Below are 25,634 nucleotides of genomic sequence, written 5' to 3' on the forward strand. Positions count from 1 at the left end.
CAATACTGTAATGAACAACCCTCCCTGGTGAAGTGTTGGAGAAAATCCTCACACCGAGCATGCTTAGAAAGTTAGTGTTTTCTAACATGAGGAGGTGGGAGGGGAAGAGGGAACTCTTGGCTAGTGGCACTAAAGCTGAGGAGATGGCCTATGTGGTCAGGAAATTGGTTATATATGTGAGGATTGAGCAAATACGTAAATATGGTGAGCATAATGGGAACCAGATTTCTCACTGTTGGCAAAGCAAAGTAAAATGTGGAACGTGGGAAGGTTAGAATAAAATATGTGCGGTTGAACTAGAAATGGATTGAACTTATGGTTCTAAACATACATAGAAACAAAGTAAGTGTGTGTGTGAGAGAGACAGAGAATATGCACGTAATTTTCCTACCTCTATCAACTCATAAATAGGCTCAGAAGCAATGACACCCCATAAAAAATGACCACACCTCGTGACCAGATCTTCTAAATAACATTCTCCCACTAAAAGAAGATAGGGGTCCTTGGAGAAATGGCTGAATACGGGGCATGTATATGACAAGTTTTGAACATCTCAGTATGTCAATAAGAAAATGCAAAATAGTGGAGCATATTCTAAGTCAGTTTAAAGAAACATCCACAAGCCAAATCATAAAAAATATCTTAATATCAAAATATTTTTAGTACTATCAGTTAAATTACAGTAACAAATGATTGAATAAAACAGAAATCTATGTTCACGCTGACATAAAGGCATAGATATATGAATATATAATGTTTACATATCGTGTAACAAATACATAAATACATGCATTCTTACAGACATGGAGGGAAGGGAAACACCTACCTCAGAGCAGAATGCTAATATTAACAACTGTAGAAAGAATGAAAACAACCTTCATAATAAAAACTGATTCAGACAAAAATCAGTGTTAAAACTAGTGGTGAAAGTCTGATGAGGAAAGCTGAGGAACCAGATAGATACCAACAAGGGATCACATCAATAGTAATGGTACAGCCGAAACCGGGTTGGAGCGTCGGCCTGCGGACTGAAGGGTCCCGGGTTCGATTCCGGTCAAGGGCACATACCTTGGTTGCGGGCACATCCCCAGTAGGAGATGTGCAGGAGGCGGCTAATGGATGTTTCTCTCTCATCGATGTTTCTAACTATCTCTCTCCCTTCCTCTCTGTAAAAAATCAATAAAATATATTTTAAAAAAATAGTAATGGCACAAATTGACTTTGTGCCACCTGATGTGATGCTGTGAGAACACAGCATCTCTTCTGTGGTATTCCTGACAAATACACATAACCTAAATCTAATCATGAGGAACCATTAGAAGAACACAAACTGAGGGATACTCCACAACTAACTGATCTAACTCTTCAAAGATGTCAAAGACATGAAAAGAGCAGGAAAGATACAGTTGTTCCAGATTGAAGGAGAGTAGGGACTTGTGACAACTAAATACACGATTCTGGACTGGATCCTGGCTCTTTAGGATATTATTTTGCTATAAAGGTCATTATTGAGATAGTTGGTGAAATTTGACACATGTGGATTAGACTGTATTACCGTATCAATGTCATTAACTTCCTGATTCTGATGGGCATACTGAGATACTGTGTTTACAAAGTACAAACTACCGTACAGTATTTAGGAGAAATGGGCATCAAGTCTGCAACTTACTCTCAAATCATTCCTAACCCCCAGATGGGAGGGGCTTCCATTTTGACCCCTGGAAGACATTTCTGGTTGAAACAAAAAAGCGGGGGAGGGGTGTTGCTACTAGCATTTAGTGGGTAAAGGCCAGGGCCACACGCCACAACATCTCGTGTTGAGGGTAAGCCTGTAGGTAGGGAAGGAAACTTCTGCCACTATAAGAATGGGCTACCTCTTTACCACTAAAAAATGAAGTCACTGGTGTCTTGAAGACCCAGATATTCATTCCCACTGACCTATCAGCTACCTGATGGTGTTTCTACTGTAATAGAGAACTGAACTGCTGAGAATATTTTCTACACCCACTTACCTAGCACCCCTCCCCACCAACTTTCTTTTTCTCTGGAGATTTGGGAGGTAGCCTACATAAAAATTCCTTGGGAAATTGAGCTTAGTTTTGCACAGAAAACATGAATCCTAATTTCTTATATATAAAACAAATCTATCATTTCCACTATGTTAATTTATGCCATCTAACTTAATGTTTAAGACTTAGATCCCATTTATTTCCTCTATTCCTTTACACTCATCAAAAGTCAAAAGGGCCCAGCCATGGAACTTAGTGGTTGAGCACAGACCCAGGAATCACACAGTTGATTCCCAGTCAGGGCACATGCTGGGGTTGCGGGCGTGATCCCCAGAGTAGGGGGCATGCAAGAGGCAGCCAATTGATGATGTTCCTCTCTCATGGATGTTTCTATCTCTCTATCCCTCTCTCTAAAAATCAATTTAAAAAATTTTTTTAAGTCAGAAGGTACAATTTCCCCTTATTTCTGTTTCTCAATGTTCTCTTCTTTTTAACACCTTTAGTCTTTTAATGTCTTGAAGGCAAATGGAGGACCTATTTCTTACAAGCATTAGGGATTTTACATTGCACTGTTCCTGAAGTAGGCTTTTACATTCCTTGCCTACATACTTCCATAAAGATACATAACTTCCTGGGGTCTAAAATATTTTTAATTCCTTCTTATTAAAGAACTACAACACTAAGGATCAAAGTTTCATTTTTAAAGCTTACTGGTCCATCTAAAATTTAAAATTTGGATATAATTCCACTTAAAATTAAAAGGGTCTTGAAAAAACATTTCAGTTGGAGGTTTAAAAGGAAATTAAAACATTTACTAAAGCAAGCCTCTTCAGAGAATAAAATGTTGTTTGCACTATTGTTTTAAGACAGGGCTTTACCCACATTACATCTTTCAATGAGTTAAATCCCATAGCTCTTTTGGTTTTATAAATAAGCACTATTTCTTCTGACATTATCTATCAACAATAAATCGGTCTTCTGCTTACTAGGTTGCATGACCTGATTTACTTGAGGTCAGAGAGAGTCCTTCAAAATCGGGTCAAGTACATGTACACTGCTGCCTTCTATGCCATTTAATAGCAAAAAAATAAAAATAAAAATAGACTCCAATATAAACTTAAAACAAAGTTAAAAAACTGAAGATAAATAAGTACAAATGAACTCAACTGATTATTGAATTAACTTAAGTATACACAATAAAATTAGTTCAAATCTTTTTAACAAACACATCACTATTACTTCATCCTTAAGTGAAATAATAGAAAGACAAAAAGAACTGGAAAGAAATTTTTATTCTTCAAAGTAATACTGGTATTATAATAATCTTAGCTTATTTTTCAACATATTCCATAGTTCTGTTCAATAAAAGAGCCTATAAGCAATGAATACACCCAGCACTCAGATGCGGTGTCTAAGTACTAATCCACATAAAAAACACAAGGGCCCTAACCGGTTTGGCTTGGTGGATAGAGCATCGGCCTGTGGACTGAAAAGTCCCAGGTTTGATTCCGGTCAAGGGCATGTACCTTGGTCGCGGGTACATCCCCAGTGGGGGGTGTGCAGGAGGCAGCTGATCGATGTTTCTCTCTCATCGATGTTTCTAATTCTCTATCCTTCTCCCTTCCTCTATGTAAAAAATCAATAAAATATGTATTTAAAAAACAAAAAAAACAAAAACAAAACACAAGGATCCTTGATTAAATGGATGATTCCATGATTGAAACAGGTAAAGTACAAGATGAATCTGGGTAATCTTATGTGCAGAAAGCAAGGGATGATGGGGTTATATCAAAAGGACACAAGAGATATCTGGAAATGGTTTATACTACCTATATCTATTGTAAACATGTTTATTAAGTAAAAATAATTGAGTCTATAGTGATTGAGAGGGTGGGGGGAAGGGAGAGAATTCTTCTTTATAGAATTTGAGCTGTTGAATGTGGAATAAATAGCAATTAGAAAACTCCATTCTGCAACTGTCAGTGTAATAAATGATGCAGGCAAAAATCAACAATGGCTGCTAAAATGAAGGGGTAAAACAACAGTGGGAGAAGGATATTCACATGGTAGCAGAGCAGCACCCAGAAGCTTACTGACAAATTAAATTGTAAAAGGAAAAATGTACCTGTATGTTGGAGAAAGCTGGTGGATCACACCCTTTACTAGGTGGTCAAGGCAATAATAAGAGTAGCTTCTGATGTGAAGCAACATATACAATAACACTTTGAAGTATTCTTGTCAAAATATGTTTAGCCTGAACCTGATCAAGCTTATCAAACTTAGCTTCTAGTGTTCTCTGACACTGTACTACTTTAATATAGTGGTGTAACAGCTTACATGACATCATCAGGAAACCAGAGGCCCATGAAATTCGTGCACTGTGGGGGGGCGGGGGGGGGTTGTCCCTCAGCTCGGCCTGCGCCCTCTCACAGTTCCAGACCTCTTGCTTATTACCTCCCGCTTGCTCGCTGCTCCTTACTACTGCCACGGAGGCGGGAGAGGCTCCTGCCACCACCGCTGCACTCACCAACCATGAGCCCGGCTTCTGGGAGCATACTGACCACCAGGGGGCAGCTCCTGCGTTGAACGTCTGCCCCCTTGTGGTCAGTGCGCATCATAGCGGCCAGTCATTCCATTTTTCGGTCAATTTGCATATTAGGCTTTTATTATATAGGATAATCACATCAATTCTGAATATGAAACATTCTACAAAACAAATATCCTGGGCTCTTAAAAAAATCAGTTCCATGGGAAATAAGTACTATAATCATGTCACCAGTTAGGTATGAAACTGCCCTTTTTCTTAAGAAATGTATACTATCATACACACACACACACACACACACACACACACACACGGAGAGAGAGGAGTCATATGTGTGCAATTATGTAAAAATGTTAACTAAAAATCAATCTAGACAGAGAGGTATGAGTATTCATTGTACTGATCTTTCACACTTTCTATATATTTTAACTCATTCATAATAAAAGGTTGACAGTGAGGAAAATAAAGTAAAATGTTATTAATCAGCAGGATCTACAAAACTTTCAGAGTGTCTACAAAACCAAAAACATTTCACAATAATAATAATATTTGCCTTTTTCACAATGTTGACATTTGTACAGACAGTAAAAGCAATGGTGGGCAAAGCTGGTGCCTTACCACACACCAGGGTAGGGACTCCAAAGGGTATTAAGTAGTCATATTCTTCACTGCCACATACTTCACAGTTAAAAAATGAGTTTCACATTAGAAAAAGCCCTTGATGAAAGATTAAAAATTATTAATTTTATCATATCACAACCCTTGAAGGCTCTAATATGCTGTGTGACAACATAAGTATGATTAAACACTTCTACTGTGTACGAAGTATCTGTTTTGTTAAAGAGAAAACATTACTGCTCAAGTTGCCAGATAAACTAGCCACTTTTTTTTCTGGAACACTACTCCTTACTTGAAAGACTGACAAACTATGCTTACAAAGACTTGAGTATTAGGCAGACCACTTTTTCAAAAATGAACAAAGTGGGCCACTCACTGTTAGTCATTTTCCTTGAAGTAATTTCTACCAACGAAAATTTTCAACTTTTAAGCAAAAACTAAAATCCTGGAGAACTTTATCTACCACTGTGAACTTGACAGCTTCCCAATACCAAAAGGCTTTTCTGATGAGTTTGGCAGTGATATTATTGTGATATTTTGATACTATGTAATGAGGTGTGAGCCCATTTGCATGAATCAGTATAACTAGAATTTTCCAAATGACAAATGTATGATGTTACAAAGCAGGTGTGTGTAAAAGGTCCATTCAAAGTGTAAAACAAACTAATAGATTTTAATGTAACAGCATGGAAAGTTCATTAGAATGGTGTTAGATTTCAAGCTGCAACTAATCTATATATATAAAAGCCTAAGCGACCATATATATAAAAGCCTAAGTGGAACGACTGGAACAACCGGTCGCTATGATGTGCACTGACCACCAGGGGGCAGACGTTCATTGCAGAAGTTGCTCCCTGGTGGTCAATGTGCTCCCACAGTGGGAACGGCTTCAGCCAGAAGCCGGGCTCACAGCTGGTGAGCACAGCTGCCACGGTGGGAGCCTCTCCCGACTCTATGGCAGCACTACCAAGTGGCAACAGCAGGCGCAACGGGCCAGGATGAGCGTGAGCAGCGCGGTGCCCAGCCCCAATTCGGGCTCTTCCCTGGTCGCCTGCCTTACTGTTACATCCCCCAAGGGGTCCCAGATTGTGAGAGGGATGTCGACTGAGGGATGTCTACTGCCGGCTTAGGCCTGATCCCAGTGCCATTCTCTGTAAAAGGCAGTCAGTCTGAACAACTCAGTGACTCAGGGAAGCGCAGGGAACTCAGGGTGAGCCTGCCTTCGTGCTTGACTCACCCACTCGATGGTGTTCACAGGACAGATTGTGGTGGCTCAGCCCATGCACGTGCAGCAGCTGCTGAAGTTCAAGCAGCAGGCTGTGCAGCAGCAGAAGGCCATCCAGCCACAAGCCGGCATTCAGACATCCCCTGAGGGGTCCTGGACTGCAAGAGGGTGCAGGCCAGGCTGAGGAACCCCCTCTCCCAGTGCACGACTTTCGTGCACCGGGCCTCTAGTCTTTAAAAAACTCCCATTTGTTGACTTTAGTGTAGTATCAAAGAAAGTTTACAATTATGTGAAAAATCTATTGAAAATACCACATAGCTGTATAAGGCTGAATTTCTTCATATATTTCAACCAAAACAACATAATGAAATATACTGAATTCAGGGGATATGAGAATGCAGCTATCTTTTATTAAGCCAAACTATTAATTTATTTTTCTTTCTTATTTTTTGTTTTTAGAGAAAGGAAAGGAGAGGGAGGGAACATCAATTTGTTGTTCCACTTATTTATGAATTCTTTGGTTGATTCTTGTATGTGCCCTGACCGGAATCAACCCTGAAAACTTGGCATATCGGGACGATACTCTAACTAAGCTACCTGGCTAGGGCCTATTAAGCCAAACTTTAAAGAAAGTAGCAAAAAATGGAAAACAATGTTATTCTACTCACTATTTTTTAAAGAACATTTATTTCATAAAAATATTGTTAACATGTAATAGGTTATTGTTATTTTTAATTTTAGAGAGGGTGAGAAAGGGAGAGGGGTGGAGGGTGGAGGAGGGGGAGGAGGGAGAAGGGAGAGGGAGAGGGAGAAGGAGAGGGAGAGAAACACTGCTGTGGGCAACAAACATAGATTGGTTGCCTCCCAAATGAACCCCGATTGGGGACCGTATCCGTAACCTGGGCACATGCCTTGACTGGGAATTGAACCAGAGACCTTTCTGTGCATGGGACAATGCTCAACCAACTGAGCCACACCATCCAGGGCAGATTTTTGTTACTTTAAAGTGAAATACTAGTAAGTATTTTTGAAATGTTTCACTTCTCTAATTTCATAAATATCGATATACATATACTCAAAAGCTCTTTGGAATTCTCAATAATTTTTTTAAGATTGTAAAGTAGTCCTAAAACCAAAAAAATGATTTAACTGTTGCTCTGGAAATCAATACATGCCATACACATTTTTCAATAATCCAAAAACTTCACCTAAGCATTAATGACTACAGTCTTTACACTACACTACCCTGGCTCCTGGCAAGATAGCTCTGTTGAAATTAAGTTTAAGCACCTTTTTATTTCTTGTGGGAGTTGGGCACCTGGAGTATAGCACAATTACTTTGACAAGATTCCCAATTGGCTCTTTACAGAGGTAAAAGAACAAAAATAAAATGAAACCATAAAAAAAAACAGACACATTCATTCTTAGTTGCTTAAAATTGGCTCAATCTACAAAAAGATTAGACAATTACAAACTGATTTTCAATAACAAATATATTTACCACTCTAACAAGCTATTTAAGTAAAGAAACCTATATATATATAAAAGCCTAAGCGATCATTACAATCCGTCAACTGATCGCTATGACGCGCGCTCCCTTCAGCCAACCTCCTGCGGCCAACCAACCTCCCGTGGTCCCTCCCCGCCGGCTGGCCGGGTGGTCAGTGCACTCCCACAGCCAACCTCCCTCAGTCCCTCCCCGGATGGCCGGCCAGCCCTGATCAGCCCCAATTGCCAGCCAGGCCGAGGAACCCCACCCGTGCACGAATTTGTGCACTGAGCCTCTAGTTTTTAATAAAAAGGCAAAGCCAAGCAAATTATTCTCAAAATTTATGCTGAACTATATTAAAATGATTTACATAATGCATTAAGAATGAAGTTGGACCCTTAACTTACACTGTATACACAAATTAACTCAAAATGAATCAAAGACTTAAATGTAAAATTTAAAATTATAAAACTCTTAGAACAGTTGAAAAGCTACATGACATTCAATTTGGCAATGATTTCTTGGATATGACACTAAAAGCACAGATAAAAAAATAAACTGGAGTTTGCTGAAATAAAAACTTTTGTACATTTAAGCACACTATTAAGTGAGTAAAGAGACAATTCACAGGATGGGGGAATCTATGTGAAAATTATATATCTAATAAGGGGTTAATATCGAGAATATATAAAGAACACCTGTAACTCAACAACGAAAACAAACAAACTCAATTCAAAATGATCAAAGTACCTGAATAGACATTTCTCCAAACCAGATAAAGGGCCATTAAGTACATGAAAAGAGGCTCCACATCACTAGTTAGCAAAACAAACCACAAGCAGATACCATTTCACAGCCATTAGAATAGTTATTATAAAAACAAAAACCTCAGGCCCGGCTGGTGTTGACAGTGGCTGAGCATCAATCCATGCACCAAAATGTCATCCAGTTTTGACTCCTGGTCAGGGCACATGTCCAGTTTTCAGACTGGATTGCCAGTAGGGGGCATGCAGGAGCCAACCAATTGCTGTTTCTCTCACTGATGTTTCTCTCTCCTTCCCTCTCTCTCAAATCAATAAAAATGTATTTTAAAAAAATTCAGAAAATGTGTGCTGGTGATGATGTGAAGAAATTAGAACCCTTGTGCATTGATGTTAGGAGTGTAAATGGTACAGCCAAGTTGGAAAACAGTTGGACATTTCAACAAAGATCTACCATATGTCCCCAAAATTCTACTCCTAGGGACAAATCCAAAAGAATCGAAAACAGGGACTCAAATAGCCAAAAGGTAAAAACAACCCAAGTGTTCACCAACAGATGAATGGCTAAACAATGGGATGTTATTCAGCCATAAAAAGAAATGGAATTTTGATATAGGCTACAACATGGATGGACCTTGACAAGATTATACATAATGAAATAACCCACTTACAAGAGGTACCTACAACAGGCAAGTTCATAGAAACAGAAAGTAAAACAGCGGTTACTAGGACTGGAAGGAGTAAAGGGAGAGTCATGAATTATTGTTTAACGGGTACAGAGTTTTTGTTGGAGATGATTAAAATGTTTTGGGTATAGATAATGGTGATGGTTACACAACACTGTGAATGTATTTAATGTCACTAAATTGTATATTTGTATATAATAAATATATTTTACCACATTTTGAAAAAATGGTTACTTTTTTTAAAAAATGACTTACATTTATTCTTTGCAAGAAAATTTAATTGCCTTAATGTTTGTTAGTATTTTTCAAATAAAAATATTAAGAGTTGAGCCCTCCAATAAAAATAATACGAGTCACTGATAATGCTTTACTTACCCGTTTGGGGCCACTAAAAATCTTTCTGGTATTTTCCTTTGATTTATCTCCTTGTTTACTTGGGGGCTTCTTCACACTTTCAGGAACACCAGGCAAGTCCTCTGTAAAATCCAAGTTTTCTGAAATGGTAATCAAAACTATCTAGCTTTCTAAGATTTCAAATTATCTACCAAACAATCTATGGACATTTGGTGGGGAGGGAAGAGGGTAAAAAACAAAAAAGGAATAAAAGCACCACAGTTGATAAAATACTGCCAAAAGTATTATCTCATTCTCCCATTCTCACCCTACTTGTCCCACCCCCACCATCAAGAAAAAAAATCAGAAACCTAGTTGCTCTAGTTTTATTTTGTATAAATGGTAAAATCAATTCTTTTACACAATAACTGCTGGATATATATGAACACTGACATTGGTATGATCTATTTAAAGACACACACAATACCAAGTGGTATCTATCTTTAACATTTTCCTAGAATTTAAGGACACAATCAGGTTGGGCTTCAAAGAAGGCCCACTTACATCTATAAAGACTACATTTAAAAATAAAATTTTTAAAGGATTACTATCTTTGGCAAAAGACACAAAATGACCAAATACAATGTAGTTAAATGATTTAGGGGATATTCACACAAAACTAACCAAAAAAGATCAGATTAATTCCTAGATAGCTATAAATGTTTATTTTCAAGCTTAAAAAAGAACACAAAAATAGAAACTTTCTCCAGGCCAAAATTTTAAAGTGTTTGCTATTCCTATATGAAGACTCAAATTTCACTCAAATGGTCTCTAATTTAAAATTGTCTCTAATTTAATTTTTGATATCAACCTGAAGTTTTTGAAAGGGAGACTGATTTCACATTTTAAAGTTTAAAAAATTACATATCCCAAGATGTAAACTTCAGCCACAGATGTTCAATTGCAGATTAAGATAATTTGCTATCAAGGTTAGCATACATTACTTATCACCCTCCCAGAGAACAACTTTAAAGCTTATTGCTCAGTCAGAGCTCAGAAATTAGCAAGGTTCCTGCAATCATCAGTTCTCCAGAAGAGATTCAAGACAACATTAATAATTCTGACAATACCTTTATTCTATTTTATTTTATTGCAGTGGGGGAGTCAGAAGTGAGCCCTTAGCGACTACTCCTGTATAATTCTAGGTTTAAAGATAAGAGTGATTCAAATCTAGCAAAACTATTTTTAGGCCAAATAAAGCAAAAAGATGGGCAGTCTCAAGTACGACTATGAGAAAACCATGTGGGAGAATACAATTAGAATTCTAATTTACCATGATACTTTCTCTATAACCCTAACAGGACAAAAGCTTCATTTAACAAGTGAACAGATACAGAAAAACTATATTTGGTCAAATACAAATAAATATAGCTCCTGTAACCCAGAGAGGCTTTCACATATTTCCTCACTCAGCAGTCAATCCACTTCACAAAACCCTTGCCAGGTAATGACTTAATTATAGCAAAGCTAGCCTATTTCTTTTGTTTGTCTCTCACAGTGGAGGCTATCAACTCCTTGAGGACCTCTAATCATTACTGGTCCTGCTATCTTAAAAGACAAATTAAATTTTCACCATTAAGAATGAATAAGTACTTAACTATCACTTCTTAATTTTATTAAATCAATTTAAGAGGTAATTTTTTACAAAAATTTTATAAAGTTTTTTTTTTTTTAATGTTTTTATTACTGATTTTAGAGAGCAAGAAAGGAAGAGGAAAAGAGAAACATCAATGTGACAGGGTAATAACATCGATTGGCTGCCTCTACACGCCCTCTATTGGGGATCCAGCTCACAACCCAGGCATGTGCCCTGACAGGGAGTCAAACCTGTAGCATTTTGGTGCCCGGGACAAACTCAACCAACTGAGCCACACCAGCCAGGGCTAAGAGGATAATTGTTAAGATTAAGATTTAATCTTAATTTTAAATTTAATATTTCTTTAGATTGTCTGAAACATTTATTAGTTGATTAGTTTTGAGCCAAATGCAAAGGCTTTTTATCAATTGTAATTTTCTAATATTTCCCTCATTACAACCATCCACTACAAGCATGTCAAACTCAAAGGCTAACATGGGCCAAATAAATAAGGTTTAAGTTTATGTGGGCCGCAAAAAAACAAAAGCTTCAATTTTTATAGAAATGTAGGTTTATTTCAACAGAGACATGCTGAATATAAAGGGCTGAAATAAACAAGTAATCATTAACATAAAATAATAGAACATTTTAATAAAAATTTTTTCTTGAATATTAACTTACCAGACACTGAATAACTGCACAAATTAATAAGCGTAACGCAAATAAACCTATTTTTCTTGTTCTCCAAAAGTGAAATATTTCCTGTTGCACATACCCAACAAGTCAGCCCAAGACTAATGACATGGCAATCAGCTGCTAAAATATTCGCTGCTAGTATTAGTGGAGAGAAATGGTGCGCCTGCGCGTAAGGCGCGTAAGGGAAATGAATGCCACATGATTATAGTGATATCATTAGCAAACACTGTAGTTCATTATCAATAATTATGTATAACAGGATACTGTAAAAATAAAGTTACGAAATTTTTATTAAAACGTTTCTTACATACCTTCATTTGCTGGGCCACAAAAATATTTGTTGTGGGCCACATGGGGCCCATCGGCCGCGAGTTTGACATGCTTGATTTACTATCAGTGTAATTCTAAATGTCCAAAATCTATCCTTATGTCTCAACTGGATTTGAATTTTTGAAACTGAAACATCAAGATGTATGCTAATCCCGAACACACACACACACACACACACACACACACACACACACTCTCTCTCTCTCTCTCTCTCTCTCTCTCTCTCTCTTTAAAATTCTCAAGTGCTAATAATAGAATTAAAAAACAAATATGGCGCTGGCCAGTGTGGCTCAGTTGATTGGGCATCCTCCCGTGCACCAAAAAGGGTGCGGGTTCAATTCCCTGTCAGGTCATAAGCCCAGGTTGCAACTCAATCCCCAATATGGGGTGTGCAAGAGGCAGCTGATTGATGTTCCAGATGTTTCACTCTCACATAGATGTTTCTCTCTCTCCCTCTCAAAATCAATCAATAAAATAAATAATAATGAAAAGATTCCACAATCTACATACAAATTGGCTCCTTACAATGTGGAACTTATTAACATTTAAAATGTTATACCTTGAATAAGCTAATTTGTAGTTCTAAATAGTACTATTAAAATTCAACATAAGTTAAAACTGAGTATCTAGGAGGAAACTAAGTAGCTGCTGATTTAAGACTGAAAAGCACTTTAACACGAAAAAAAATTTTTTAAAGTCTTACCTGTGTTATTAGTATTAGACTGACTGTCCTGGGAATTATCATTGCTTTCTGGAGCAGGATGCAAGGAAGATGGAGCTGTTTTAGTTCTTTTTTTGCTTGTCTTTCTTTCCACTTGACAGTCATCATCTTCATCATCTTCACTTTCACTAAGATCATCAAAGCCAAAATACTTAATTTTGTAATTAGAACTCCCTGAACCTCCTTCATCACCTCCTGTCTCATCATGAGCTTCAAAACCAAAAAATTCAAGTTTAACATCCTTTTTGGATTTAGTATTACTAGGTCGAAATCTAGTAGTGGTCTTAGAAGTTGCAATATCTGCCTTTTTTCTTAGGCGGCCAGCTTCTCCCAAATCGGCAGGAGTTGATGCAGTGAACTCATCCATGCTGCGTTCCATAGTATCCTGTATGGTAACATTACAAACTGACAAGCAAGATGGATGTAAAACAGTGTAATCTCTAGTCCGTCCAACTGTCCCTCTAAAACTGGTCCCACAACTTACACTGCCTTTCTTTGCCTGATTCAGGCCATCTTTACTTGACTCACTATTTGCTTTGGCTAAGGCCTGACTGGTGCCGTCTAATAGCTTATCAAAATTGGATGTTCCTTGTGAAGACTTTGCTTTATTGACCCTACAGTACGTCCTACAATTGCTTGGCCTAAGAACACTTTGCATGATGTCTTCTTCCTCAATGGCTTCGTTTAGATTTTCCAACCGATTTTTTAAATCCTCATCCTTCATTTCCAAAAGAGGATCACTATCCAAATTTAAGATACAATCTTCTGATCTGACATCTTCGAAATCATTATCCCACTCATACAAACCAGTTCTTACAGATCCCTTAATCAAAGATACTTCTGATGGAGACTCTGACCTTTTTCCAAGTTGGGAGTTCCATGTATCATTTGTTTCCTTGATTTCATCAGCTTTGTATCCAGAAGCCACTATAATTTCTGCATTGGGTTTCTTAGTACTGTCTTCAGCATTTTTGTAAATATGGTGACTATCCCTTTCATATTCGTCACTAAAATTCTCCACTTTATCTATAAAAATTAAAAATAAATCAAGGATTAAAAGTGAGTGACATCGAAGTAAAAGTTAACAAGTAACAGTATATGTGGCTAATTAATAGCACAGAATCAATTAATCTTGAAATGACTGCAATTTTAAATTGAGACATTAATGTTTACATAGTTGACATTTCTCCTTACACCTTGTATATATATCATGTCTTCTAGTGACCTCTTCCTAGGAAACCAAGTCCCTTAAAATTATTACCCTAAATTCATGAGATTTCAGTTGCTAAGCAACTGGATCAATTCAAAATGACACTTAAATGACTCAGCCAAACCTCAGAGGTATAAAGGGTTTTTCAAATAAAAAAAATGCTTAAATTAAAATATATTTAGAATAAAAATAGAATAGCACAATAAATGAAGACATTCCAGTGTGTCTGTATTTCTCTGGGGTAAGATTACCCATAGACTGACCAGCTCTGTCTAGAAACTTGTCCCAGGATCAGGTGTTGCCTTTAGTTTTTATCATCAGGGACATTTTTGTTAACCTTTCTAAATGAGACAGAAGTATGATTCAAACTGGTAATATGATTAATTCTCCCAAGACTCATTGGTAGAAAAACCCTGGCAAATATCTGTGCCAAAAAATAAAACTCGTCCTGGCTTGTGGGTTAGATTCCTGGTCAAGGACATGTACCTAGGTTGCAGGTTAGATCTTCAGCCCCCATCAGGATGTGTGTAGTAAGCAACCAATCAATGTGTCTCTTTTATACTGACGTTTCTCTCTCTCACCCCCTTCCCTCCCTTCCTTCCATACTCTCTCTAAAAATCAACGGAAAAAATATCCTCAGGTGAGGATTAGCAACAAAAACATGTACCTACAATTGTTAATGCTATCCAATGGGTTTAAACATAATTTAAGATTTGTATTTACTTACCTTTAGAAGGCATCTAATTTATAGGTATATCTGTTTTATTCTTAGATATTTCCCAGCTGAAGGCAAGGAACTACAGTTTTCATAATCTCAGAAGTACCAATCACTTAAGTATAAAATACTAAAAACCAAAAATTAAAAGCTGATTATAATATCTCTTACTTTTAAAAGGCATGAAAGCAAAACTAAGTCAAAAAATCAAACCTAAAACAATAACTGCTTTTATAGCAAGTGGAAAGAGCACTGATAGCTGAGACTGGAAACTAGTATTGCCCTGGTTACACTAGTTCTTTAGAGTTCAGGCAATACCCTTAACTTTGGAAGTTTTCCTAACGGCTCCAACTTTCTCACCTGTTCAAAAAGGAAGCCACTGACCCAAACTACCTTCAACTGTTACTGAATTATTTATAAACAAATGCCTATGGGAATGCTTAGTATTTAGCTTTACAAGGCCTATGAGATGTCACTGAATTCCATACTACATCATATTTGTAACTACATAGCATCTCATTGTATAAATGTCACAAATTTATTTAGGCTGCTTATGATTATTTTATGTAATAAACACCTTCTGACTTAAAGAATTTAAGTGGATAATAAACTTTATCCATGTTTTTAAAAATTACTACTCCAAGCTGTACTTACTACTCCCATTTCCCTTAAAATCAGAAAGAAGAATCCATATTATATTTTAACAGTAACTACTCTCATAACCAGGCTACCCTACATACAAGTATTGTGAGCCTATCTTATAAATTTGTTTTAAATGCAAAGAATAATAAAGAGCCCTATAAAAAGATATATAATTAAGTTGTATTAGTAAGTATAATTCAATTATATAGCATAAACAGTTCTACAAATGAAATACTGAAGTACATTACAAATTTAAACTTCTGAAATACATAGATAAAAGCCAATTTAATCAACAAAAGTTCTGCATAAGAAAAGCTGTCCAAGTTCTTCACAAGAGTATTCCAACATAAAAATAAATGCTTTCTAGAGTCCTTGATCCTTTAGCTCTCCAGTATTGGTAATTATACCTTCAGAAGATAAGGCAAGGCTATCTTACCCTAAAATGCAGACCAACAATTACTTTCAACTGCCCTCCTCCCATAAACATGCCAGCTTCTCGGTCAGATAAACCCATTTAACATAAACATCAAGTATTTTAAAAAGAGGTAAATAAAGATGATTTTTTAAAAGGGAGGCTAAGTATTACTCTTTTTAAATCTAAACTATATATATATATACATATATATATATAAATACAACACATATATGTTTATAAACAAAATGCACTTCTAGCTGCAATAACATTTTAGAAATTAAGTGGATGAGTGTCAGCTCTACCATTTACTGGCAAAAACGAGGTCTTAAGTTCAAACAGTTCCTTCACCTAAAAAAAACAACTAATAAAATCCATCTCAGGGCAGGTTGAACAGATAAAAGAATGTAAAAACCCTGGCCAGTGTTCCCAGTGGTTAGAGCATGAATCTGGAGGTCACGGTTCAACTCCTGGTTCTATTCCAGTTCAGGGCACATGCCCAGGTTTCAGGCTCCGTCCTCAGTAGGGTGCGTGTGGGAGGCAGCCAAACAATGATTCGCTCTCATCATTGATGTTTTTTCTCTCTCCCTTCCTCTCTGAACTCAATATATATAAAAAGAGGTTTTTCTTTAAAAAAATTAAAAAAACAAAAAAGAATGTAACACTAGAGCATTACACAAATGCACATTATCATAGCTATTACAACTTTGCCAGAATACAGAATATATTTTTAATAATCTATTAATAAGACTTAGTGGTATTTAACCTGTAAGTTCATCAATATTCCCTTATGTCCTATATCTATCAGTTTCATGCAAGGAATCCAAAACCACACTCTAAGGCCTAATGTTTTCCCTCAAGCTAGAGGATGAAGACTGGATGTATAGAAAGCTCAGTACAAAACTTAGCCAAGCACCATCTGCAATCAGATACTTAATGCCTTTTAACACCACTACATTTTAGCATCACTAGATAGTTACTCAATCTATATATATAAAAGCCTAAGCAACCAGACGACCACCAGGAGACAGACACCCAACACAGGAGCTGGCCCCTGGTGGTCAGTGTGCTCCCACACAGCCCAGCTGACAGATTGACATGAGACGCAGTGCTCACGGCTGGTGAGCACAGCTGGTGGCATGAACTTCACCCACGGACACTCCCCCTGCACATCTCAAGTGGCAGCTGCAGCAGGCACAGTGGGGCCGGGATGAGCGGGAGTGGCACCCAGCTTGGGCTCGCCCCCCCCCCCCTTCACGCACTACTTCGTGCTCTGCGGGACTGATGCGGACATAGGGCAGGAGCCCAACGAGCTGGCGGGTAAGGCCGGGCTACAGCTGCATGGAGGTCCACTGATCCCTGCAGGCCAGGTTGGGGAACCCCACTGGTGCACAGATCCATGCACCAGGCCTCTAGTATTTAATATATTAGGTAACACATAGGGAGGGAATTGATCTTAATGAATTTGTGCACTCGGGGGAGTCCCTCAGCACAGCCTGTGCCCTCTCACAGTCCAGGACCCCTAAGCCACAGTCGGACATCCTTAGCACTGCCGCGGATGTGGGAAAGACTCCCGCCACCACCGCTGTGCTCGCAGCCATCAGTACCGGCTTGTGGCCGGGTGGAGCTCCCCCTGTGGGAGTGCACTGACCACCAGGGGGCAGCTCCTGCATTAAGCATCTGCCCCTGGTGGTCAGTGCACATCATAGTGACTGGTCATTACTGGTCATTCTGCCATTAGGGTCAATTTGCATATTACCCTTTTATTATATAGGATAGATTATATCTCAACTAGAGGTCTGGTGCATGAAATGGATGCACAGGGGGTGGGGGGACCCCTCAGCCCAGCCTGTACCCTCTCTAATCCGGGACCCCTTGGGGGATGTCAGACTGCCAGTTTAGGCCCGATCCTGGGCAGTCGGACATCCCTCTCACAATCCTAGACTGCTGGCTCCTAATCGCTCACCTGCCTGCCTGCCTGGTCGCCCCTAACTGCCCCCCACTGCCGGCCTGATCGCCCCTAACTGACCACCTGCTGGCTTGGTCGACCCTAACTGCCCCAACACTGCCGGCCTGGTCACCCCCAACTGCCCCCCCTGCCAGCCTGTCAGCCCTCACAGTCCCCTCACCAGCCTGGTTGCCCCACACAGCCTGCTTGTTCAGTCATTTGGTCGTCCCTCACTAACTGCCAACCTGGTCGCCCCACGCAGCCTGCCTGCTCAGTCGTTTGGTCATCCCTCACTAACCCCCCTACCAGCCTGGTTGTAGGCAGCCATCTTGTGAGGGCGTGAGGGTTAATTTGCATATGAACACTTTATTATATAGGAGGATAAAGCTGCTGGAAAAAACAAAGTAAAACAAAGTTGGACTATATTTATATTTACTAAATCCCCAGCATGTGCAACTGTTCTAAATACTTTCCATCTATTAATTCATTTGATCTCAGCACCACCTGAGAAAGGTACTATTACAAAATGCATAAGCTTTTATCCAACATCCAAAAAGTTCTGAAAACTAAGTTTTCTCATAAACATTCTAAAGCAAAACCTGACCTCACCTAAGTGAGGCTATTGATAGTATTTATTCTAAAATTTTAGAGAGAAAGGAAGAGAGAAACATCGATTGATTGCCTCCCATACGTGTTCTGACCTGGGATTGAACCCAAAACCTAGGTATGTGCCCAGACCAAGAATCGAACCTGTAACCTTTTGGTGTTTGGGATGACACTCGAATCATCTGATCCACCAAGCCAGACAGGGTGGTATTTTTTTTTTAATGAAGAAACACTGTCTTTGAGTGCCAACTAAAGACCCTGATTATAAATATAAAATATATACACTGTCTATATTCCAAAATAATCCTAAATTCCAAGACAAGTCTGGCCCCAAAGGTTTGAGATAAGGAAATGTGAAACTGTCCCATTCTGCAGATGAGGAACAATAGACCTAAGTTACGCGTTGACAGTCAAAAGTGGTGTTTTTCTGGAAAAAATAAATCAACTTAAAAATAAAACATTAGAAGCAACTCAAAAGTCTGACATCAACAAGGACCTGGTTAAGGAATTTATGGCACATACAGAAACTGACATACCATGCTGCAGTATTTTAAGTAAAAAAGGAGGAAAGGTCAGAAAAAAAATTTAGAATTATCCCTTAAGATACATTAAGTGAAAGAGCAAGATGTAAAACAGTATGTTATCATTTTGTGAATTTAAACACACACACACACAAGTGTAATTGCTTGTATGTGCACAGCATATATCAGAAAAGCTGAAACAAATAACAAACAGTCACTCCAGGGGTGACTGGGACAAAGGGCTGGGAAGCTACAAACAAAAATTTTAAGTTAAACAAAAATAAATATCTACATATCCTAAAATTTTTAAAAAATTAAACCCCCCCAAATAAACGTTTTTCTACCTTGCAGTTGGCAAAGTCCAGTCTGATAGGAGGAGAATGCAAAAAAAAACCAAAAAGTTGCACTGGTATTGGGAAATTTGGCAATATCAATTGAAAATTTAAATGAATGCCCTTTCAATTCCACTTCTAGAAATATCTCTTACACTGAGACATGATGCTCAAAAACATAAGTAGAAAGATGATCAATGTAGCATTTATATGTAATAGGAAAGGAGGAAAAGCAGCCAAAATATCCCTAGGAGACTAAAGTAATGTATATCCATAAAATGAAAAACCACGAAGCTGCTAAAAAAAAGAACAAGATAAATCTAAAAATATAGGTAAGTGCACATCTTAAATATCTTTCCTTAAGTGTTTGTAAAGGCACAATACTATATATACATATATATACACAAAATACGTATCACACACACAATCATGCTCCCATTTCTGTGATGTGTGTAAGTTTTTAAGACAAAGATGTGCCTGGCCAGCGTGACTAAGAGGTTAAGCATCAACCTATGAACCAGGAGGTCATGGTTCGATTCCCAGTCAGGACACATGCCCAGGTTGCAGGCTCCATCCCCCAGTGTGAGTGTGCAGGAGGCAATCAATGATTCTCTCTCATCATTGATGTTTATGTCTCACTCTCACTCTCCCTTCCTCTCTGAAATCAATAATAAAAATGTATTTTAAAAAAAGACAAAACAAAACAAAAACACATATTTTTTTAAAGTTTCCTTACTCTGCCCTGGCTGGGTGGCTCAGCTGGTTGGAGTGTCATCCCATAAAGATTGCAGGTTCAATTCCTGGTAAGGGAACATACCTAGGTTGTGGGTTCGATTCCCAGTAAGGGTGCATACAGGAGGGCAACCCATCAATGTTTCTCTCTCTCTCTCTCTCTCTCTCTCTCATCAATTTAAAAAACAAACAAAACACACACACACACACAATATCTTTGGGTGAGGATTACTGAAAAGAAAAAAAAAATTTTCTGATGCTTTCCCTCCTGGGAGCACATCTGTGCCTTTCCCTTTCCCTTTCCCCTCTCTACCCGACAAGCACATTACCATTAGCTTCCACACTCCCAAGCTCCAAGGGCCCTTCCCTTACCTCTATATCTTGTTTCCTAGGCCCATTTCTTTTAGAAATTACTTTTTCTACCTCTGTAATTTACCCAATAAATGTTCTCTTACAAAAAGAAAAAAAACAAAGTTTCCTTCCTCTCAGGCTTCCACTGGGTTCAATCCATGAGGAGCCCAGCAGGATAAGGGAAGGAGTCTCCGGTGCCTTCCTTATGAAGCCCTTCAACAGAAGGTAGCTTCCCCTATATGGCTCAGATAATCCTTTTGTCCCTGTGAAAATGGGTAATAGCTTCACTGTAGCTAACCTGGCCAGGGCACCATCCCTTCGGCTTTCCCTAACATTCTTCCCACATCTTTGTAAATAACCCGTATATAAATAAACCTTACTAATATTAGATTAATTGGGGCATAACTTCTGTTTCCTGTGGGACCGTGACTGACAAATCAAAATGAAAACTTTAAAAATTTATTGGGAAAGGGGGAGAAATGTTTGAAGTGGGATCAGTTTTCAAAAACTGTTCAGATGATTTATGAGCCAAGGTTTGAAAACTGCTCTAGGAAAATTTGGTTCTAGAACCACCATGCCTCTCTCATCATTTCTCTGGGTCTTAATCCAAAATGTAAACACATCTTGTCATCCACCTACTCTTATACTCTAATACTCAAAATGTATCTGTACTTTTCAATCTCATAATCCAACCTACCACCACCACCACCACCACCACCCACCCCATAAGTCCAGAGTATCCAGCCCTGAGTCATCAGCATACTCACATATACATGGGAGTTCATTCCCACTCCCATTTCCTGTCCTAGCTGAAAACTTAAGAACGCTCCCCCCACTCCCCAGCCACACACACACACACACACACACACACACACACACACACACGAAGCCCTAGCCAGTTTTGCTCAGTGAGAGCATCGGCCTATGGACTGAAGGGTCTCCGGTTCGATTTCAGTCAAGGGCACATACCTTGGCTGCAAGCTGCAGGCTGGAGCCCTTTCCCTAGTCAGGGCGCGTGTGGGAAGCAATTAATAGATATGTTCTCTCACATCGATGTTTCTCTCTCTGTCTCTCCCCCTCCCTTCCACTCTCTCTAAAAATGAATGGAAAAATATCCTTGGGTGAGGATTAACAACAATAACAAATAAAAATGTCTACTGAGTATCTCAGAGTGGGATGGTTTTGGGGTCACTGATATGCTGCCTCTCCAGAGCCTCTTTATAAAACTATTACTCCACTATCCTTATAAAAGCCAATTCTTTCGAGTCTTGTGCCACCTAGCTAGTTACCCTCCAATCTTCCCCATACCTGTCATCTAACAACCTTTAATTCATTTGAGAATTTTACACAAGATTTATAATCTACCTCTTCATGCCAGTTTTGCTATCATCCTGAATTCCACCAAATCCAAACTCCCCTAACCTCCCAGTTCTTTAACTTCCTATCAACAGTCTTCTATATTCCATCTCAGCCACCAGTTCTCACAATTTCATCAGGACCTTCTGTCCTAAAAGGCTTCACTTCTTAAGTATTAAATCAAAGAACCCACTTTTAAATTCAACCTACCTACTACCCAACTTGACTGTTCCAGTAATCCCATTCTTGTTTTTATTTAATAAGACTCTCAATATACTGACCCCTCTTCTCTCCTTCCTCTTATCCACCAGGCTTGTTCAGTTACTCAACATTTTAAATCCCACGGTCCATCACTTCAGTCACTTTCTGGGCAATATCTTAAATTCTCTTTCTTCTGTATCTGTTCATTCCACATCTTGTCAGATAAAAATGCCAATTTGGGATAATTCTAATTATCCTATCCAATATTCTATATTCTGTGTAGGTTCTAACTAATAGGACCTACTGAGGGGGTGGGAGGGAAAGGGGAATACATTCACTCATACAATAGGTAGATTAGTGACTATGAATTTTTAGTTGGCAAACTTCAACTAAGACCCCAATAATGTCCACAGGTCCTCTCTGTGGGCAGCTTCTTCTCCCACTTTCTGCAATGTTTGAACTCTTTGCCTTTCTCCTCCAGCTCCCACATTACCCCTGCCCTACCTTCTCCCTTTCCGAAATAACTTCTTCTGTCCTTGTATGGGAGAAAAAGAAAATGCTTCTGTCCATATACCACCTTTTCTTCCATCCTCTAAGCTCACATTTTCACCCATCTTTCCTCCTGTCCAGGAAATGCAGCATCCCTTCTCCCAAGACCACTTTCCACCATGTGCTTCAAGGGTCTTTCATACAATCAAATCTTCCAGAAGCCCTCATATATCTCTAGCTGCCCTTTTGTTGTTGTTAATCCTCACCAGAGGATATTTTCCTTTTTTTTTTTTTTTTTTTTTTTTAGAGAGAGTGGGAGAGAGGGATAGAGAGAAAGAGAGAGGGGAGAAACATCGATTGGTTGCCTCCTGCACTTGCCTGTTGGGCAGGGGAATCAAACCTGCAACCCAGGCACATGGCCTTGAGCAGGAATCAAACCCTCGACTATTCAGTCCAGTCCATGGGCCGATGCTCCAATCATTGAGCCATGCGCACCAGGACTTCAGCTGCCCTTTTAATTCTCCCCTCTAAGCATCTTTAACAACTGCATATACTTGTTACCCCCATTTCCTCACTGTGCCCTCACTACACAGACAACTTCAATCAGTATCCACACTCCCATGCCTACTTTGCAGTCTCTGTATTCACTGACTTTGCAGCAGCATTCCAATTCAGCTGATCCTCCATGAAACAACTGTCTGTTGGCCTCTATAAAATATCACTTGCTTGATTTTCCTTCAAGTGCTCTAGCTGCTCCTATTCAATTTCTTGATAGTTATTCTTCCTCTTCTCTCCATCCATTAACTATTACAAGTTCTTCACAACTCAGTTGTTTTTCCTCTCACATTCTCCTTAATGACTAGATCTAATCCTATACTTTCAAGTAACATTTATATGCTTAACCTCAAATTTATCATCTCCAACCAAGATTTCTTATGAGTTCCACATCAGCAGATCCTAGTAAGAAAATCTTCTACAAGAAATTAAAGTTCTACTTTAAAACAAAATAAATTTAAATTACAGCACCTCCTTCAAAATTTACATGTTGTTGAATTTTTGTTTGTATACAGCACAAAAAATTAGAAAAGATACTTATTACCTGTAAAAATAAGGTCAGTTATATTATAAGTAGTTTGAACATCATTCTTATTTTTAAGAATAACTTAGAGGCAAGACAGATCTATAATTTGTTGTCAAAATAAAGTTATTTCCAACATCAAGATAAAACTGATCATATGCTGACAGTCTGTTAGTTGAAATATAAGGCTTTAAATATTATAAAATTAAGATTATTCACATCAGAATACAGCATCACTTTGCATGTTTCTCAGATCTTGCACTTAAGAGTCCCAGTTATTTAGCCTCTCTGAACTGTACTTTAATGGGAGTAAAGCCTGTCTTACATAGTTGTGATTAAGGATCAATCCTATATAATAAAAGCCTAATATGCAAATCGACCAAACGGTGGAACAACCGGTTGCTATGACACACACTGACCACCAGAGGGCAGATGCTCAACGCAGGAGCTTCCCCCAGCCCACAGGCCCAGGCCAGCCAAGGCGGGTGCCAGCGGAGGCCCTCCGATCTCCCTGCTGGTCGCCCTGCAGAGGGAGTTGACCAGTGGCAGTGGCGGGGGGTTGGGGGGGAGAGGGGTCAGGGAGGCAGGGCTGGCAAGCGGGCGGCACCAGGCCAGCCAGGGTGGGTGCCAGCAGGGAGCCCCCAATCACCCTGCCGGTCGTCCCACAGATCGGCCCTGATTGCTGGCCAGGCCTAGGGACCCTACCCATGCACGAATTTCGTGCATCGGGCCTCTAGTTGATATATAAAGGGCTCAGCACAAAATAGGAACTTAATAAGTAATAGGAATCTTACCCACTTCTTTTTAAACTTTTTTATTAATAGTTTACATTCCCAATATCATTTTGTATTAGTTTCAGGTATATGGCACACTGGTCAAACAATCATAAACTTCACAGTGCTCCCCCCAATATTTCCAATACTCACCTGGCACCATATATTGACTATATTCCCTATTTTACATCCCTCTGACTATTTGTAACTACCAACTGGTACTTCTTTTTTTTTAAATATACTTTTTTATTGATTTCAGAGAGGAAGGGAGAGGGAGAGAAACATCAATGATGAGAGAGAATCACTGATTGGGTGCCTCTTGCACGCCTCCTACTGGGGACCGAACCCGCAACTCAGGCATGTGCCCTTGACCAGAATCGAACCCAGGATCCTTCAGTCCGCAGGCCTATGCTCTATCCACTGAGCCAAGCCAGCTAGGGTCAACTGGTACTTCTTAATGCCTTCACCTTTCACCCAGCCCCTCAACCTCCCTCCCCTGTGGGAACCATTAGTCAGTCTGTATCTATGAGTCTATTTCAATTTTGTTTGTTCATTTATTTTGTTCTATTCTACAGATAAGTGAAATCATATGGCATTTGTCTTTCTCTAACTGAAGTATTCCATTTAGCATAATACCCTCTAGGAGGTCTATCCATGCTGTTGAAAGGGTAAGACTTCTTTTTTCTTTTTTTATGGCTGAGACTTAGGCACTTCCCTTAAAAGAACTTGATTTTAGTTATGACTTAAGTATAGTTTATTCAACAAATACATTCAAAATCTAAATTTAGGCAAGTAACTCTTGCTGATACTATACTTTCAGAATCCTATATAATAAAAGGCTAATATGCAAATTGTCCCCTTGGGAGTTCAACCAACTGGGAGCTCAACCACTCGCTGTGACATGCACTGACCACCAGTGGGCGGCGCAGAACAAAGGAAGGCCCCGGCTGGCAGCCAGCAGCAACAGCCAGGGGAAGGAAGGCCCCGATGGGTCCTGATCACCAGCCAGGCTTAGGGACTCTACCTGTGCACGAAATTCGTGCACCAGGCCTCTAGTTCTTTAATAATTGTCATTAATCACTTGTACTTTATCCAATGAGATGACAATCTTATCCCAAGTCACAAGTTCCTGGCCTACTTTAAGCTTTCAGAATAGATCACTGCCCTTTCTAAAAATCATCCTTAGTTCTAAATCAAAGTTAACTTCCTGACAGTAACA

At 39.0% G+C, this 25,634-nt stretch overlaps 1 protein-coding gene across 9 annotated transcripts in view; it reads right to left on the reverse strand.

Moving 5' to 3' along the window:
* Nucleotides 1–25,634, reverse strand: part of WAPL (WAPL cohesin release factor) — a 99,690-nt gene that overhangs the window by 67,881 nt on the left and 6,175 nt on the right. For 5 of the 9 annotated variants that reach the window (XM_036356054.1, XM_036356056.1, XM_036356055.1 and 2 more), the window contains exons 2-3: nt 13,032–14,075; nt 9,709–9,845 (exon numbers count right to left, since the gene is read on the reverse strand). In XM_036356054.1, the coding sequence (XP_036211947.1) occupies nt 9,709–9,845; nt 13,032–14,075 (1,181 nt within the window). Of the gene's footprint in view, nt 1–9,708; nt 9,846–13,031; nt 14,076–14,986; nt 15,105–25,634 lie in introns of all 9 variants that reach the window. The other 4 variants (XM_036356058.1, XM_036356059.1, XM_036356053.1 and 1 more) reach the window with 4 other exon arrangements.

The sequence above is a fragment of the Myotis myotis genome, unplaced genomic scaffold (assembly GCF_014108235.1).
Source record: "Myotis myotis isolate mMyoMyo1 unplaced genomic scaffold, mMyoMyo1.p scaffold_m19_p_24, whole genome shotgun sequence".
Classification (NCBI taxonomy): Eukaryota; Metazoa; Chordata; class Mammalia; order Chiroptera; family Vespertilionidae; genus Myotis; species Myotis myotis.